The sequence below is a fragment of the Morus notabilis genome, unplaced genomic scaffold (assembly GCF_000414095.1).
Source record: "Morus notabilis unplaced genomic scaffold, ASM41409v2 Scaffold1832, whole genome shotgun sequence".
NCBI classification, from domain to species: domain Eukaryota; kingdom Viridiplantae; phylum Streptophyta; class Magnoliopsida; order Rosales; family Moraceae; genus Morus; species Morus notabilis.
In genome coordinates this window covers 3,774-21,136 of record NW_010367913.1, presented here as the reverse complement: position 1 = coordinate 21,136, position 17,363 = coordinate 3,774, and the positions used below count along the sequence as shown (strand labels likewise).

General features: G+C 38.0%; 4 protein-coding genes across 5 annotated transcripts in view; all 4 read left to right on the top strand.

Moving 5' to 3' along the window:
* The first annotated feature begins 823 nt into the window (after positions 1-823).
* Positions 824-7,097, top strand: LOC21385225 (protein transport protein SEC16B homolog). Of its 2 annotated transcripts, none has more exons than XM_010113718.2 (14): positions 824-894; positions 1,063-2,588; positions 2,678-2,998; positions 3,167-3,283; positions 3,392-3,514; positions 3,661-3,828; positions 3,960-4,085; positions 4,192-4,326; positions 4,810-4,871; positions 4,955-5,063; positions 5,158-5,460; positions 5,561-5,686; positions 5,782-6,080; positions 6,176-7,097. In XM_010113718.2, exons 2-14 carry the CDS (start codon positions 1,188-1,190, stop codon positions 6,699-6,701), a joined length of 3,816 nt encoding a protein of 1,271 aa, XP_010112020.1. In that variant the 5' UTR covers positions 824-894; positions 1,063-1,187; the 3' UTR covers positions 6,702-7,097. The 2 variants fall into 2 exon arrangements, with proteins under 2 accessions (XP_010112020.1, XP_024031586.1); XM_024175818.1 differs by having other exon boundaries at positions 4,744-4,871.
* Positions 7,098-7,789: 692 nt separating this feature from the next.
* LOC21385224 lies at positions 7,790-10,813 on the top strand. Its single transcript, XM_010113717.2, has 2 exons — positions 7,790-8,446; positions 9,100-10,813. The coding sequence occupies exons 1-2, from the start codon at positions 7,973-7,975 to the stop codon at positions 10,534-10,536; spliced, it is 1,911 nt and encodes a 636-aa protein (XP_010112019.1). The 5' UTR covers positions 7,790-7,972; the 3' UTR covers positions 10,537-10,813.
* A 1,096-nt stretch (positions 10,814-11,909) lies between these two features.
* On the top strand, positions 11,910-15,159 carry LOC21385223 (putative disease resistance protein At1g50180). The gene is made up of 2 exons (XM_010113716.2): positions 11,910-14,870; positions 14,970-15,159. Exon 1 carries the CDS (start codon positions 11,910-11,912, stop codon positions 14,796-14,798), a length of 2,889 nt encoding a protein of 962 aa, XP_010112018.1. The 3' UTR covers positions 14,799-14,870; positions 14,970-15,159.
* A 1,611-nt stretch (positions 15,160-16,770) lies between these two features.
* The window catches only part of LOC21385222, a 1,790-nt gene continuing 1,197 nt past the window's right edge, over positions 16,771-17,363 (top strand). The window contains exons 1-2 of the mRNA XM_024175817.1: positions 16,771-17,146; positions 17,241-17,316. Coding sequence (XP_024031585.1) covers positions 16,844-17,146; positions 17,241-17,316 — 379 coding nt within the window. The 5' untranslated portion in view covers positions 16,771-16,843. The remainder of the gene's footprint in view (positions 17,147-17,240; positions 17,317-17,363) is intronic.

Here is a 17,363-nt window from a genome sequence, read left to right as displayed (position 1 = left end):
TCAGCTCTCTTCTATTTTATCAAAATAAGAAACTGAAAAAACAAAGAGGGATAAGGAGGACAATAGCATATTTAGAAGACCTCATATGGTAAGAATGTTATTTTATCTACTAGTATTATCATATTAGTTTTTTAACGGTCTAATATGTAAATATCTACATTAAAAAGTTACATTAAGCGACAAAAAATGCTCATACTTACAAATTAATCTATTGAAAAATTAAATCAATAAATAAAATAGCAGTTTTTACTAATAAGATATCATGTCACGTTCATTTCATTGATTCGAGTTTAGAATTCGAGTTTTACTACAGTAAAAAACTTTCAGAAACAGTCACATCTAATTTTTTTTTTTGCTACAGTAAAAAATTTTAACATAAAATCACATATAAACTCAAATTAAAAATTAAAATCAACAAACTAAATGAGCTCTCAATTACCATACAAATTAAAAAAAATCGTCTTAAGAAAAAGCAAGAAGGGCCGAAAACAGCAAGAAAGTCAACTAAAAATCTTTTAAAAATAAATCAGCTAGCAAATTGAGAGGCAACCTAACCCAATATTTTCACTCAAGTCCATCACGTGGTGTGCACCTGAAGTGTCCCTCTAAATTATTCTCAAAAAAAAAAAAAAAAAAAAAAAAGAGTGTCCCTCTATATCCACACGTGGAATACATAATACACAAATAATAATTAACCAAAAAAAAAAATTATAAAGATGTCAACCTTTTTACGAGTCTTCTCTTCTTTCTTTTGCCGCTGCAAAACATCTTTTATTTTTTATTTTTTATTTTTTATTTTTATTTATAATAATTAAAGATCCATTTTTTGTCTCTTTAGTAAACCGTAAACCCAGAACCCATTTCTCTGTCTGTCACAATTTCTCAGTTAAATCGGTAAGCCATTTATAATTTCTTTATTCATATTCATTCGAATTATATTACTCTTTTTATTTTATTTTCAATGTAGTGTAGTATTCAAACCCAAAAATGGAGTAAATTTCTGGGTTTGAAGGTACCGTGGATCTCACTAATTCGGTCAGAGTTGAGCACTCTTAATTTCAGGTTTTCAGAGGAATTCGACACGTTTCCGAAGTGCCCACTTTGATTTTCTTTCTCTTGGAATGACTTTTCGATGAATCGCAATTGTTTGACTTCTTGTGGGAATTGAAATTGAATTGAATTGAATCATGGCGTCTTCTCCATTTGAGGCGGAGGATCAGACGGACGAGGATTTCTTCGACAGGTTAGTCAACGATGATGATGATATTGGTTTCACTGTCTCCACCTTTGAGAATAAGCTTTCCAATTTGAGCATTTCGGGAGTGGAATCCTCTAGAGTTGACTCCAGTCAAGATTTTGGGATTAGCCCTGATTTGGGTGCGAAAGAGAAGAGCGATTCGCTGGTTCAAGAGAGTGAAAATGAGACGAAAAAAGAGAGTGAATTTGATGGTGAAGAAGGTAAGAGTGAAGTGTCTGAGTCAGGGAAGGTGAAAGTTGTTCAATGGGACTCGTTTAACTCGGACTCGAATCTTCATGGTGGAAGTGGATTCGGGTCGTTTTCGGATCTTTTTGGCGCGGTGGATGAGAGTTCGGAGGACCCTTTTGCGAATGTGGATGAAGGAGACAAGTCATGGGTTGAAACTAGTGTGAAAGATGGTGTTGCTGATTTGGGTTCTTCAGGTTTAGAGCAGAATAGAGAGGATCAGTACAGTGGGAATTCTCAGGAGCAAAATTGGGAAAATCTTTATCCGGGTTGGAAGTATGATCCGAATACCGGGCAGTGGTATCTGGTGGAGAGTTATGATGTAAATGCAAACCAAAATGATAATTTGAATTCTAGTGCTGCTGTGCAGGAGAGTTTTAACTTGAATTCACAGCATTCTGTTTTGAAATGGAACCAAATGTCTCAGGTAAACAATACACAATATCCTGCTCATATGGTGTTTGATCCGCAATACCCCGGGTGGTATTATGACACGATTTCCCAAGAATGGAAAGTGTTGGAATCTTACAGTCAAGCTGCGTATTACTCACAAGGGGTTGAACAAAATGACCAATATCGCGATAAGAATGCGAATTACAGATCACAAGACGTTGGTAGTCAAGAAGGCATTGCGAATGTAAATGCGAATGTGTGGCAAACTCAGCAAGCTGCGCAAAGCGTGACCATTGGCTATGCCGGAAGTCAGCAATTAGGGAACCGGCATGTGTTAAAAGATCATGGAAACCAACAAACTGGGTTGGGATCAGTTTCTCTCTATGAGAACTCAAGTCAGGGATTTGACGGCGGTAATGTTGGGTTTCAAAATGTTGATGATGTGGGGAACTTTTCTCAGATTGATAATCAAGTCAAGGAGGAGAAGTACCAAGAGATGCATTTTTCACCTCAACAATTCGACGGTCAGAAAGCAGTATTTTTTGCGCAGCAGTCTCTCCAGAGTGGAACTTCATTCTCTTACTCTAGCAGTGAAGAGAGGACATCTGCAAGAAGACCGCCGCATGCTCTTGTTACCTTTGGATTTGGTGGAAAGCTCATTGTTATGAAAGATGCCAATTCTGTTCAAGCAAACTCAGCGTACGGAAGCCAGGTTAGGCCTTATATATATAACTTTTATGCTTGGACAGGTATTTGCATAATCTTCAATGTATTTTACATTGTTATATCGGTGACGTGAAGGATTCACGAGGAGCCGTGATCAGTATTCTCAACATGATGGATGTTTTCGCGGATAAAACTGATACCTCAGGCTTCGAAACTGGTGGTCGCGATTATTTTCGTGCATTGTGCCAGCAATCTTTTCCTGGTCCTTTGGTTGGAGGGAATGCTGGAAGCAAGGAGTTAAATAAATGGGTTGATGAAAAGATTGCGAGCTATGGAGCCCCATATATGGATTTCAGAAAAGCGGATCTCTTGAGGTTGCTTTTCTCGTTGCTGAAGATAGCGTTACAGTATTATGGAAAATTTCGATCTCCCTTTGGAACTGATCAAGTGTTGAAGGTATTTTTTAATCCTTTGTTCGAAAGAAAACTGTGTACTTACTTTTAGCTTGTCTTTGTCATGAAAAAATGTTTGTTTTATTTACATTAGATTTGATGGGTCGTAAGGTTAAATTATTTTATCTTTAATACCTTACCTGATTAGTGTTTTCAATGCTAATTAAATTAGGAAAATGATAGTCCAGAGTCGGCTGTTGCGAAGCTTTTCGCATCTGCTAAAAGAAACCAAGAGGATGGGGCTTTTAGGTACTGCTTACAGAACATCCCTTCTGAAGGTCAGATTCAGGTAAGTCACATCTGTCCCTTTTTTTTTCATCTAAAATTGTCATCCGTAATTACTTTGTGGCCATAGAATTTCTTCAGTGACTTATTTATAATGTGTAAATTGGTTTAGGCTACTGCCCTTGAGGTACAGAAGCTGCTTGTCTCTGGCAGGAAGAAGGATGCTCTAGAATACGCCCAAGAAGGTCAATTGTGGGGTCCAGCACTTGTCCTTGCTTCACAACTTGGCGACCAGGTTCCTTCTACTTCCATATCTTGCAACTTTTTTTAATGTTTGAATGACTGATCCACATTTCATCATAAGCATATTAAGTCTTTAAAATAGGGGTTGATTTCTAATGATAACGCCGCCCATTTGTTTCGTGCTTAAAATGCTTGCAGTTTTATAGTGATACTGTGAAGAAAATGGCAGTAAAGCAGTTAATAGCGGGATCACCATTGCGAACCTTATGCCTTCTTATTGCTGGGCAACCCGCTGACGTGTTCTCCAATGCTACTACTCAGAGCAGTCTAGCCAGTTCCTTAAACGTATTCCAACAACCAGCACAGGTGATGAATGAAATTAGTTCCTTCTGCATTGTTACATATTTTGGCTGAGCTGAATGTCTTTAATCTAAATATGGGTAAAATTTCCTTAAATCAATTTTCCTCAGCTTGTTTAATTATTATTTGTATGACAGGTAAAAGCTAACTATACCTTGGATGAATGGACAGACAATCTAGCCATCATAACTGCAAACAGAACAAAAGATGATGAGCTTGTTATCATTCATCTTGGCGATTGCCTTTGGAAGGAGACAGGAGATGTATGTTAAAAGTTTTTGTGATTGGGCTTCCTTTGTGTCTTTGGGACTCTAAACATGTTTATCCTCTTTGGAAGCATATCTGACCGGAAATTCATTATACATACAGATCACAGCTGCACACATATGCTATTTGGTTGCAGAAGCCAACTTCGAGCCGCATATGGACGGTGCAAGGCTGTGTCTTATAGGTGCAGATCATTGGAAATTCCCTCGAACATATGCTAGTCCTGAAGCTATTCAGGTCTTTCCCTCGAACAAGTCTGTGTCTTTTTGTAGCATTTTTTAGTATAAACCAAAGGGAATTTCAGGAACTAACAAAGAATTTACTAGTATACTAAGCTTGAATTTCCTGCTTACCTGTTGTTTACTAGTTGTTACTTGTTAGTTGCACAATCTGGGGTTTCATGTGAAGGTCTTACGATCTGTAGCCTCAAAATACGAGCACGTCTTACAGTCTGCTTGCGGAGTGGTTTGTTGTCATCATCATGATTATTTTTAATAAATACTGGATAGCTTAGAGTCACCATCTTCAATTTCTTCGAACTAAAGAGCCTATCGCTTATTTGATCTTTTGTTTTCTACTTTCCTGGATTTGCTCTTCTTTTGCTTGGACTTTTCAGATAAAGCAACCATACTAACAATTCGAATTCCTGGACAGAGGACAGAATTATACGAATATTCTAAGGTTCTTGGAAATTCTCAGTTTCTCCTTCTACCTTTTCAGCCATATAAGCTTATTTATGCCCACATGCTGGCTGAAGTTGGAAAGATTTCAGATGCTTTGAAGTAAGAGTTAGTTGGATTATTTTTATTCCCACATTATCATTGTTAACATGGTTATTTCTCACTCCCACGTAATGTTTGAGCAGGTACTGCCAAGCAATATTGAAGTCTCTAAAAACTGGTCGAGCGCCTGAAGTGGAAATGTGGAGACAATTAGTGTTATCTCTAGAAGAGCGAATAAAAACCCATCAGCAAGTAAATTTTTTAGCTATAGTTTGGCCATAAATTCATTTTTCTGTAGACGGCATATATATATATATATATTCGCTTATGAGGATACTATGTGCAGGGTGGTTATGGTACAAATTTGGCTCAGAAATTGCGTACCTTCTTTGATAATACAGCTACTCGTGTCGTTGGTGGCTTACCTCCACCCGTACCTTCGACACCACAAGGCGGTGCCCAACCTATTGAATACGCTCAGCAACTAGGAGGTCCAAGAGTATCCAACAGTCAATCAACAATGGCCATGTCCTCGTTAATGCCTTCAGCATCATTGGAACCAATAAGTGAAAGGACTGGTGAGAGTGATAACAAAACAAAGCACAACAGAAGCATTTCAGAGCCGGACTTCAGTAGAAATCCTCAAAAGGTACTTCCTTTTTTTCTGTTGCGTTCAATATTTATTAGCATACTGTTGGACGCTCGTAAGGGAAGTGATTACATCAAAAACTTTTGTTGTTTCATCCAAGGACGAAAAATCTTCTAATGCTCAAGAACGAACTTTGGCATCTAGTGGTTCTCGCTTTGGTAGTTTCGGCTCACAGTTATTCCAGAAGACTGTAGGATTGGTCATTCGATCCCGTCCCAATAAGCAGGTAGTTACCAGTGTTCAATTTTTCTTTTCTTATTTTTATTGACGACCTTCTATTCGTTAGAATGATATTTTCATCTGTTTGGGGTTCTTTTGTAGGCCAAATTGGGCGAGCCAAATAGTTTCTATTATGACGAGAAACTCAAGCGTTGGGTTGAAAAAGGTACCGAACCTCCACCAGAAGAAACCGCCTTAGCACCTCCACCAACAACTGCAGCTTTCCAGAGTGGGATACAAGATTACAGCATGGAAAATTCTCCAAAGCCTGAAAGATTTGACCCAATTTCTGGACCAGAAATTAAATCTCCAAACTCTTCGGAGAAGAGTCCAGGAACGCCGCCTATTCCCCCCAGTTCAAATCAGTTCTCCGCACGCGGGCGTATGGGTGTTCGGTCAAGGTACAAAATTTAGGAAACTCATCTTCATTTCTGAGTCCCTTTTCTCTATTTATCTGCCGCTAGTTTACGTTTGAAACACATCAAACTTGCCTCAGGTATGTCGATACATTCAACAAGGGTGGTGGGACCGCGACGAACATATTCCATTCACCTTCTACTCCAGCTGCCAAACCTGTTGGTGGTTCCAATCCCAAGTTTTTCATCCCTGCTCCCATAACTTCATCGGAGGAGACAGTCCAAACAGGTGGAGAAAGCTTTCAAGATGCCACTATGAACAACAGCGACTCCTCAACACTTACAAAAGAGGATTCATCGTCTTCCACGACACAAACATCAGTATCAATGATGGCTATGCAACGGTTCCCTAGCATGGACACCATTGTAAGTAAACCCGGGGAAATGGGAAAAGACAATAGTTCTCTTCCGCCTAACTCCCGCCGAACTGTATCGTGGAGTGGAAGCTTTACCGATGCACGCAGTCCTCCTATGATGAAGGAAATAAAACCATTAGGAGAAGCACTAGACAAATCTCCATCACTTTACGCGCCAAACGATCCTCCAGCGCTGCTGCCAAGAAATAGTGGTAGTTTTGGGGTTGATCTTCATGAAGTCCAACTTTGAAGTGTTTAGGCAAAAACATTCCTGATTCTTTTTGAGGCATTCGTAGTCAAGTGCGTTTTGTCACTTCATCTTTCTGCAAGAAGAACGATGGGGGTATGGCACTAATGGGATGTCAATATTTTTTTGGTGAAATCCCTTTGAACCACATACGACATTGAACTATTATGTATATCTAGGAAACCAATAACTGGTTTTGGATGACCAAAATTAAGGGCATTTGTCCTTGGACTGAAAGTGAGAAGGGCATGCCATGGAATTCCTGACCTATAGAATCCTATTTTTTTTTTTTTTTTTTTTTTTTTTTTTTTTTTTTTGTATATTTTACCACAACAAAAGCGACTCTTCACAAGGGAAAAATTGCATACATGTTCCCAGATAGAAATTATATCATACCAATGTGGCAATGTCTCAAATTTGCTTTTCACATGCACAAATTCATACAATATACCATTTTATCTCTTTTACTACCCTTGTTCTTTTGGCATTTTACACATTGGATGTCTTTTTTTTTTTTTTTTTTAAAAAATTTTTTCGGAACCAGGGGTTTTTTTTTTTTTTTTTAAAAAATTTTTTCGGAACCAGGGGTTTTTTTTTTTTTTTTTAAAAAATTTTTTCGGAACCAGGGGTTTTTTTTTTTTTTTTTAAAAAATTTTTTCGGAACCAGGGGTTTTTTTTTTTTTTTTTAAAAAATTTTTTCGGAACCAGGGGTTTTTTTTTTTTTTTTTAAAAAATTTTTTCGGAACCAGGGGTTTTTTTTTTTTTTTTTAAAAAATTTTTTCGGAACCAGGGGTTTTTTTTTTTTTTTTTTAATAAATGGTAGAAATATATCCAAAATCTCAAATAGTAGTATTCTAAATAAGAGTGCTTCATTTATTTCCATCATGTAAACGTAACAGCTTAAATTTAATGTCAGTAACAGTAAGGAAGATAAGTAACCTTATTATTATTTTTTTATTTTTGCTGGGAATTTGTCTTTCTATTTACTTATAAGTAAACTCCCTTATTTATTTTTTAAGGAACACCATATTCTATTTCTCAACCCCCCCCCCCCAAAAAAAAAAAAAAAAAAAAAAAAAAAAAAACACTCGTGTCTGAAAAATTGTATTAAAAAAAAAAAGAATAAAAGTTAAATTACAAAAGATAATTCATAATCATGCATTTGGATGTTTCCCATGTGTTGCAACAACGCATCCTTCTGGTTCTTATTCCCCTCTGAACTTTCCTTGTCTTGAAGAAGAATCAAAATTCAGCGCCACACAAACCAAAAAGAAATGGATTATTCCTCTTACACACAACAAGACGATCAACAATACCAAAATCAAGAACAACGACAACAAGAATCATACGATTCATCGCAATTCCAACAACAATCCTATGATAATCAAACCTCGTCCCAACCCTACTATTCCTACGCCCATAATCAACAATACCCATATTACCATTCCTCCCAAGATTACTCCAATTCCTATGCCCATCACCAATTCCCCCACGAACCCACTTCGATTCACCCTCCCGGAGTCCCAATTCCGCCCCCGCAGCCGGAGCAAACCGATCCGCAGAACCAGCAAAACGGTTACTATTACCCGCATGGGGCCGCGGAGAGTCTTCCGCGTTCGGGTTCGAATTCCGGTTTGAATTTCGGGTTGAACCCGTCTGCGGCGGCGGCGGCGGCAGTGGCGGCGATTTCGCAGCTTGCGCAGTTCCCGGGGAACGTGGATGCTGCGCAGAATTCTTTGCATGTCCCGGTAAGGGCTTTGATTTATTTATTTATTTTTTTTTAAGTTGAGGATTGAGGTGATTGGGTTTGCATAAAGTCATTTCTTTGTAGATAATTCAGTCTTTTGAATTGATTTTAGAGATTCATAAAGAAATAAATGAATGGGTTTTATGTCGGAAGGTATATCGTATTTTGATGACTGAAAGTATTTGATGAGAAAATCAATGATCTTTTATTATATTTCGTCATATTTTGGTTATTTGTGTTTGTATTATGTGAATTATAGGGCTTAAATCTAAGCTAGTGTCGATGCTTTTTCATGTAGAATTGAAGTTTCTGAAAATTTAGACTTGAATGGAGTGATCAGATGTGAATCTTTTTAACTTTTGATTCATTGATGCTTATACTACATAACGAATTACTATACAATTTAGTCTGATTGATTGCTTTAACTCACTAACGTATTTGTTTGTTGTGTTATTCATTGCTTCTCTCAGTGTGTGAAAGTGAAAAGTTAGAATATCTTTCAGTTTCTTTGTTGAATATCTTTCAGTTTCTTTGTTTTCTCTACTACTTTGTTGTTGGGTGTCAGATGATTCAATTAATTTTCACCGGTTCATGTCAACATTTGGTAATGAGATTGTTAGATGGACTGTTTTATACTTAAATGCTATTCTGCAGATTGGGTATACTCCATCTAGAGGAGGTAGAAGGGGCAATAGGCCCTTCAGAGGGGGTCGGGGCCATTTTGGTCGCCATGGTCCTAGACCGGATGGCTCCGCACCCTCTTCCCGTGGCAGGGGACGTGGCCAGGGTGGTGGTAGGCACTTTGCATCGCATGGTGCTGTATTGACCAATCCAAATTCAGCATCCGTACCAGCTGAAGGTGAAGCTGCTTTTGTGCAGCAGCCTTCAGTATCGGTTCCTGGTCAGGCGCCATTGCCTGTACCGGCACAAGTGCCTGCTGCTCCATTCTGGCAGCCTCCCCACATGGCATGGTGTGAACTTTGTAGGGTTGACTGCAACACTCTGGAAATACTCGAGAAGCATAAGAACGGAAAGCGACATAAAAAGAATTTGCAGGTTTTCGAGGAGTTGCAGAAACTCAACAAAGTCACTACTGGACAGCAGAATGCACAAATGCCCAACACTGAATTAAAAACCGATGTTGGTCAGCCTGAGAAAGTTGATGCAAACCAACCCTTATCAGAAACTACTTCTCAAGTTAACACTAATGATTATAGCAATGAAACAGACCAACAATGTGCTGTGGGGGGCACTTCTGAAGCTTCGGCAGAACCAGAGAAGATACAGCAGGATCAATTTCCAGCGAGGGCACATGGTTCTAAGCGCAAGATGAGAGGCGGCCGAGGGGGTAAGTACTTGAGAGGTAATGAAGGATCAAGAAGACCAGTTAAGCCTCCCAAACCAAAACAGATGATTCCTTTAATATGCGAGCTGTGCAATGTAAAGTGTGAGTCACAGGTTGTGTTTGACAGTCATTTGACTGGTAAGAAACACCAATCAAACCTCAAGCGCTTTCATGGCCACCGAGCTATGTATGGAGAAGCGGGTGTTCAAGCACTCTATCCACCTAACTTCAATGCTCCATCCACTTCACTCGCCCCTCAAGTTCAGCAAGTCGTTAATGACCCTCAGGTTCTCCTGGCTCAGCTTCTGATGACTTATGTGCTTTCTCAAGCCCAAGCACCAGGGACGTTGGGGGTCACCCCAGCACCAGGGACGGTGGGGGTCACCCCTGCACCGGGTTCAAGTTCGGGAACTCAGAACCAACCCATTTCGCAGACTCAAGGAACTGAATTGACACTAGAAGGTGGGAACCAAAATGCTCCTACGGCCGTGACAAAGAGTGAGCTGCAATCCCTGACCACAGAGTTCAATGCCCCACCAGCTGGGGACACAGACGCCAAAACTGAAACTGAAACTTATGATGTTGCAACAAAGAATGTAAACGTTCCCATTGGTAATGCAGTTACGGTTCCAGGAGAGAATTCAGGCTTAAGCGACCATGTTTCTGGGACGGTTTCGGATAAAGCTGTCTCTTTGGATCCAGTTGTTCAGCAACAAGAGCCTGAGAATAAAGAGTCTATTCAATAGGCACACTTTTTCCTTTCTCATGAGGCAACAACTCAGCTAAGAGTGCTGCTTCAGGTTAATATATTGGTGAATATGAATCAATTATTTTGCAGTTTATAGTTCTTTACAAGGATACTTCTGTAGTAACACACTCGCACTTCTCTTCATTGGAGTACAGAAGAAAACTTTGTTATTTCTTTTGGATGTGCATGTTCATGATTTCACAATTGAGAATCATTTTGCTGATTATATGAGGTCTTCTGTATAAATTTTCAGTTTCAGGGATATCTTTTCTATATAAAACCTAAATTTACAGATTGAATCTTGGATTCCCCATTAACATTCAAGAATTATTCTCCTTCATATACTGTTTTGTTGGGAAATTTTCTTAAAGCTTCATGCCACTTTTCATGTGACTACATGAAATCAGTAGTAACAATAAAATTAACATAATGGAGATATTTCACAGTTTCTCATTATGTTCTGATTGTCAAACCCGTGATGTGAAATAAGGAAGTTTCTCTGCTAGCTCCTGTAAAAATGGGACTACCGGTTTTTTTTATTTTTTAACCGTTAGAGTTGTATTAAAATCTGTCTGTTCTGTTTATTTTTTTCAATTTGGTGTGATTTTGATCAAATTCAACCGTTGAAAACTAGAACTACTAGTAGGGAGGGACTATTGGAGAAACTTTCGTGAAATAAAACCCAATTTAAAAACATTGGTACTTATTTAAAATTGCAAGTTTAAAGTACTAGTTACGTGAATGTTGAAAATACTCGTATTTGTTTCTGAAAAAAAAAATATATATATATATATATATATATTTGTCTATTTATCTTAAATTGCTTAAAAAAAACTAATCTTATGCAAAAGATGCTTTCGTGATCAACCTCTGAATTTTTAACCAAAATAAAAAATAAAAAAAAAATGAACCTTACACATGGAACAGAAATAAGGTCTTTTAACCAAAATAAATGATTCGAATTCCCTCCACTTATAATGTCTTTTATGCCCCATTCCATCCCTCCTTTGGAAAATTAAACATACGGAACAGAAATATGTCATTTCTTGGAGGTCCATTGGAATCTCCCTTTTATTTATTATTATTATTTTTCTTTCGACGAAGGTCCATGATTGACTTTCAAACAAATTACTGTAATGAAAGAGGAGAGATATTGCAAGATGCCAAAATGACAAATTAAAATAACAAGACTTGCGGAATAGCTCGGTCAGATGAAATCAAGTCCACGGTCAACGATCGAAACATGTTCGGAATCTTAGAATTTTTAGTCCAATAATTATGACAGAGGAAAAATCTTGGAAGAAAGATTGGTGTTCGTTGTGCCATATAGAGAATTAGGAAGCAAAACACCAGTACTTGTGCCTAGTTTCCATGGCTGAATTTCTAGTATTGAATTTGGCTGAGGCTTTTGTGTCCCAAGCAATCCAAAGAATCGATGACCTCCTCACACATGAAGCTGATTCCTTGAGCAGCGTGAAGAATGATGTGGAGAATTTGCGAACCGAGTTGACTCGGATCAAGTGCTTCTTGGAAGATGCCAGCAACAAGCAGAAACAAGACAAGCGTGTCCGAAACTGGGTGGCAGAAGTTCGAGACCTCGCTTGCGAGATTGAGGATGCCATTGACACTTACATATACAAAGTTCACTCCTCCTGTGTACTCAAGGGTGGCTTTCACCTCATTAAACTCCGAAAGAGGATAAACTCTATCAAGGATAAGCTCAGAAGCATCAGCGAAAGCAGGCAAAGGTACCAGATTCAGTTTAGTAGTGGAGAAGTATTTGATTCTTTGAGGAATTTGAGGAGATCATATCCGGATGATGATGAAGAAGATGGTCATGTTATAAGCATGGAGAGTACCATGGCGGCTTTGAAGGCTCAGCTGATGAAAGAGGAAGATCGGCGGTCCATTGTATCTATTGTAGGTATGGGAGGGTTGGGCAAGACAACTTTAGCCAAGAAAGTCTATAAAGATGTTGATGTAATGAAGCAATTCGATTGCCACGCTTGGGTTTTTGTATCGCAAAAGTACGTGCTAAGGGAGGTCTTGTCGGAAATCCTTATGCAAGTTGGTTTCCAGGCCGAACAGGAAAGAATTTTGCGGAAGGAAATAATACCTATCAAGGAGCTTTTAGAAGAAAGGAGAAATAGAAGAGAGATTCTAAAAGGGCTGGAAGATCATGACTTGGTTGAAAGCATAAAAGATGAGTTAAGAGATAAGAGGTATCTTATAGTTCTTGATGATGTTTGGAGCATTGAGGCTTGGTCTACTATTCAAAGTGCTTTTCCAATAGGGAAGCCGGGAAGCAAAATTTTATTTACCACGCGCATCGAGAGAGTAGCGTTCTCTGCTGATCCTCAGAGCTCTGCAATCAAACCTCCGCTTTTAACGCCTGAAGAGAGCTGGGAGCTTCTTAAGCGTAAAGCAATTCCGAGCAAGGCTTTGAGTGAAAGCGGTGGTTATCCATCAGAATTTGAGGAACTAGGAAAGGAGATGTTGGATAAATGTGGAGGACTACCTCTTGCAATTGTTGTACTTGCAGGATTATTGAGAACAAAGATTAACTCATCACAGCAATTGGAAAAGCTGAAGAAAGATGTGAAGACACTCATCATCAATAATCTCAAATCGGAGCGGCAATACCGAGTGGAAGATATCTTGGAATTGAGCTTCCAAGATTTGCCTTATTATTTGAAACCATGCTTTCTTTATTTAGGAATCTTTCCAGAAGAAACTGATATTCCGAAAAGAAAATTGATTCGACTATGGATTGCAGAAGGCTTTGTACCAATATTGGGAGGAGAAGTACAAGCAGAAAATATAGCTGAACAATACTTGGGAGAGCTAATAGATAGATGCATGGTTCAAGTGGGGAAGAGGGACCATACAGGAAAAGGCGTCAAAACATGTCAATTGCACGATCTATTTCGAGACTTCTGCACATCTAAATCAAAGGAGGAAGTTTTCTTTGGGATTATGAAGCAAAACAATATGAACATGATGGTGCCCAGTTCTTCAGTCCATCATTACTCTCCTACAACTCATGCACGTCGCGTCACTATTCATGTTAACCATGGTCGGGATTGCGGTGCACCATCGATGCAACAAGTACACCCCCATCTTCGTTCGCTTTTATGCTTCGGTATGCATACTCTTCCTTTTTTATCCCTAAGAAAGAAAAGTCTTATGCTGTTAAGAGTGTTGGAACTTGATTTTATTAGGGGAAGATTTACAGATACTAAACTTCTGAGGGGAATCGGTAATTTAGTTCACTTGAGGTACATGAGGATATGCGGTATCGAGAAAAAGTGGAGATTGCCAAACTCCATCGGTAACTTGCCGAAATTGCACACTCTAGATCTTGGAGATAATTCGGAAGTCTTTCTTCCTAGGACATTATCAAGACTGATTAATTTGAGATATTTATCATTGCCTTGCTCAACAAGAGCATGTCCCATAGTAAGAAGTCCTCTGTTTGGAAACAATTGCCTAACAAATATTGAGAAATTGAAGGGTGTTAATGCTAGGGATTTAATCAGAAATGGTGCAGTCCTCCCATTGCCTAATATTTTGAAGTTAGAAATAAGAATGTTCAGAAGAGATAACGATGTTGGCTTGGTCCTTAAGTCCCTCAGCTCTCGATTAGGCCATCTTCGATCCTTATGCATTGAACTGAACGAATGCGATTTTTCAGATCTGCAATTACTTTCTCACTGCTATGATCTCACCAAATTGGGTCTGTTTGGTGGTTCATCACAGCAGAACTTTTCCTTCATACCGAAAAGCCTCACCAAATTGGAACTGGCCTATTTTCTGTTAAATCAGGACAAGTTTGTGGTCTTAGAAAAGCTTCCAAACTTGAGGATTCTCCAATTGAGGAGTGACTACTTGAGTTATGATACTGAGGACAGATCACACTATGAAGGGTACAAATTGGTGTGCTCTGCCGGTGGGTTTCCTAAGCTGGAGATTCTCAAGCTTCGTCGGTTACAAGGATTAGTGGAGTGGGAAGTGGAAGAAAGTGCAATGACCAATATCAAGAGATTAGATATAGAACGCATTCCAAAACTATGGATGATGCCGGAGGGGCTGAAATATGTCACCACTCTTCGCGAGTTGAATATTTGTTCCATGTGGAAGGTATTCGAAAACAGGCTTAAAGTCGAAGATGGAATCGAAGGGGAAGATTTCCACAAGGTGCAACATATACCCTCCATCTCATTTTCGCACACTTGGTGGGAATACATGGCGTATGAGTAATTTGTGTAAGATTCTTGACTGTCTTCATCAGCTAATAGCAATGCACAACAACTACCACTCCTCAACTCCATGGTAAAGTTAGAGCTCACTTTTACTCTTTCTAGCTCTCAATTGTTTTTGTATGTTATCACCATATTTTCCTCGAAGTGCTGAAAATTTTCGTGTTTGTAGTCTGGTATGCAGACAAGGATTGCTGCTGCGCTCATGACTACCTAAGTCACTTGCATCAAACTGCAACCACCATTGGAAGTTTTGTTGATCATATTCAGATTAATTTCTTCTTTCTTTTCTGTACAAAGGAGGTTTAATTAATTGCAATGCTTATATGTTTTGGGAGCTGTATATGTGCATGATTGTTTGATTCCAGAACGTGATTGACAAAATGATTCTTGCTTTCACTTATTTTGTTATCAGGTTAATACATAGTGAAATTTGAATAAAATGTTTTGCTTTCACTTATTTAGGTTCATGCAACTTTCCATGTGAATACATGAAATCAATATTAACGATAAAATTAGCATTATAGAATAATTTAGCAGTTTCTAATCTCCTTTTTGTTATTTAATTGTCAAACCGAGTAATGTACTAATGTGGGAAAAAAAAATACAGAAGAAGCCGTGCAGGAACATAAACGACATGCCGTTTTTGTGTAGAAAGATATTTAATCCTAGATGTGGTTCATACTTCATCCATCATCGACCATGAAAACGACAAACTTAAAAACGACTTGAAGTGATATAGCGACAACTAAAAGAGACATAAAAAGGAAAACGACAATGACCTAGAACAACGTCAGTGTAACTAAAAACGACATAAAACCCACGTGAAACGATAATGAATTCGCCAACAGTACAACTTCAATACTTCATTGCTCGGTGAACGACATTAATAGAAAGGCAACATCGTTCAAGTAAGGATTATTTTCATAAATATTTGTGAAGTATGTATCATGTTTTAAAAGTGCTCTCAAATTTTTCCAAACTATTCAAAACACCTCTTAATATATAAAAAACGGATCAAGTTACCCTCATCCACTTCTGTTTATAAATTTAACAGATTTACTATGTGGCGCAGGGTTAAAGATATATTATGAATATTACATACTAATTAAATTCATAAAAAAGATTAAATATTAAATAATAAGAAAAAAGAAGTTAAAAAAAAAAAAAAAAACTAATTATTTGGCCTTTGCCAAACCCAGACTTGTCTTGAGGTTTTTTCTTTCGTTTTCATAGCAAGTTCAGATCTGGAATTTTTTTCATAAATTGCTCCAACTCAAGGAGAACGATGGCTATTCTTGGACTATTTGAAGTAATTGATCATCAGTGGGCTGAAATTATTGTGGTTTTGGATCCCATTTTTTTCTCTCTAATCTCTATTTTAAGTTTGCAGACATGATCATCAGTTATGCTTATCCATGGGCAAACACGGTGATTTTTTTTTTTTTTTTTTTTTTTAGGAAAGCAAACATGGTGATATTAGAAGGAATACTGGTTTAATTTCATGAGTTTTTTTTTTTTCCTTTTTTTTTTTTTCTTTTGAATGGTTAATTTTATGGGTTGCAATACATTGCTAAAAAAAAGTTTAATCTTATTTAAATTTATATTTAGAATAATTGATTTTTTATTATTCAATTTTACTAATAATGGTTTATATTTTAAAATATATTTTATAAACTTTTTAATGAGGTGCCACGCTAGCAATATGTTAAATTTATACTCAGAAGTGAATGGAAGAGGTAATTTGACATAATTTAACACGTTTTTTTATAGATGGGAGATGTTTTAAACTGTTTTAAAAAATCGAGAATACTTTGAAACAAGATAGATAATTCGGGATATTTATAAAAATAATGCTTTAAGAAAACGATGACGACATAGGAAAACGACAACAGGTTTATTAACAACGACAGGACTGTTGACCAGAAAATATATGTGTTTACTGCAGCAATTGAAAACAGGGAGTATTTTCTGACTAAACGGCAAAAAAAAAAAAAAAAGAACAAGCAATATAACAGCTATTGCTTTTGCAACTCATAAATCCAGATGTGGTCACTGCAACAACAACTAGCTTCATCACCACCATCACTACAAACTCCGTTCCTCTGCGCCGGTCGTAATCCCAAAAGTGCCCCCTTTTCTCTTCAACTATTTCGGGAACAACCACGCAATTACAAGGCTTACCACCATGGAGTTTTAAGGGCAGCCCTGGTAGATGAAATTCCGCCGAATGCCTTCCGCCGGAAACTTGACCCCAATTGGAGAGGAGGCTTCAGCTTAGGGGTAGATTTGGGAATGTCCCGCACCGGCCTTGCTCTCAGCAAAGGCTTCTCCGTCCGTCCTCTCTCCGTAATTATCCCCTCACTCCATGCCCATTTTCGAAAGCTCAATAATTAAATAAGCCAAAAGAATCGAACTTTTTCTTTCTTTTTTTCTTTTGTAGGTTTTGAAACTGAGAGGAGAGAAGCTTGAAGTACAGCTGCTTGAGATTGCGCAAAAGCAGGTATTTTTAATCGCTGGTTTTTTTTTTTTTTTTTTTATAGGAAAAAAATATATTTGTGGCTTT

Coding starts and splice junctions, on each gene's coding strand:
- LOC21385225 (XM_024175818.1), top strand. CDS start 1,188: ATGGCGTCTTCTCCATTTGAGGCGGAGGATCAGACGGACGAGGATTTC. Junction 3,515..3,660: donor CTTCACAACTTGGCGACCAG/GTTCCTTCTACT, acceptor AAATGCTTGCAG/TTTTATAGTGATACTGTGAA. Junction 3,829..3,959: donor TATTCCAACAACCAGCACAG/GTGATGAATGAA, acceptor TTTGTATGACAG/GTAAAAGCTAACTATACCTT.
- LOC21385224 (XM_010113717.2), top strand. CDS start 7,973: ATGGATTATTCCTCTTACACACAACAAGACGATCAACAATACCAAAAT. Junction 8,447..9,099: donor AGAATTCTTTGCATGTCCCG/GTAAGGGCTTTG, acceptor GCTATTCTGCAG/ATTGGGTATACTCCATCTAG.
- LOC21385223 (XM_010113716.2), top strand. CDS start 11,910: ATGGCTGAATTTCTAGTATTGAATTTGGCTGAGGCTTTTGTGTCCCAA.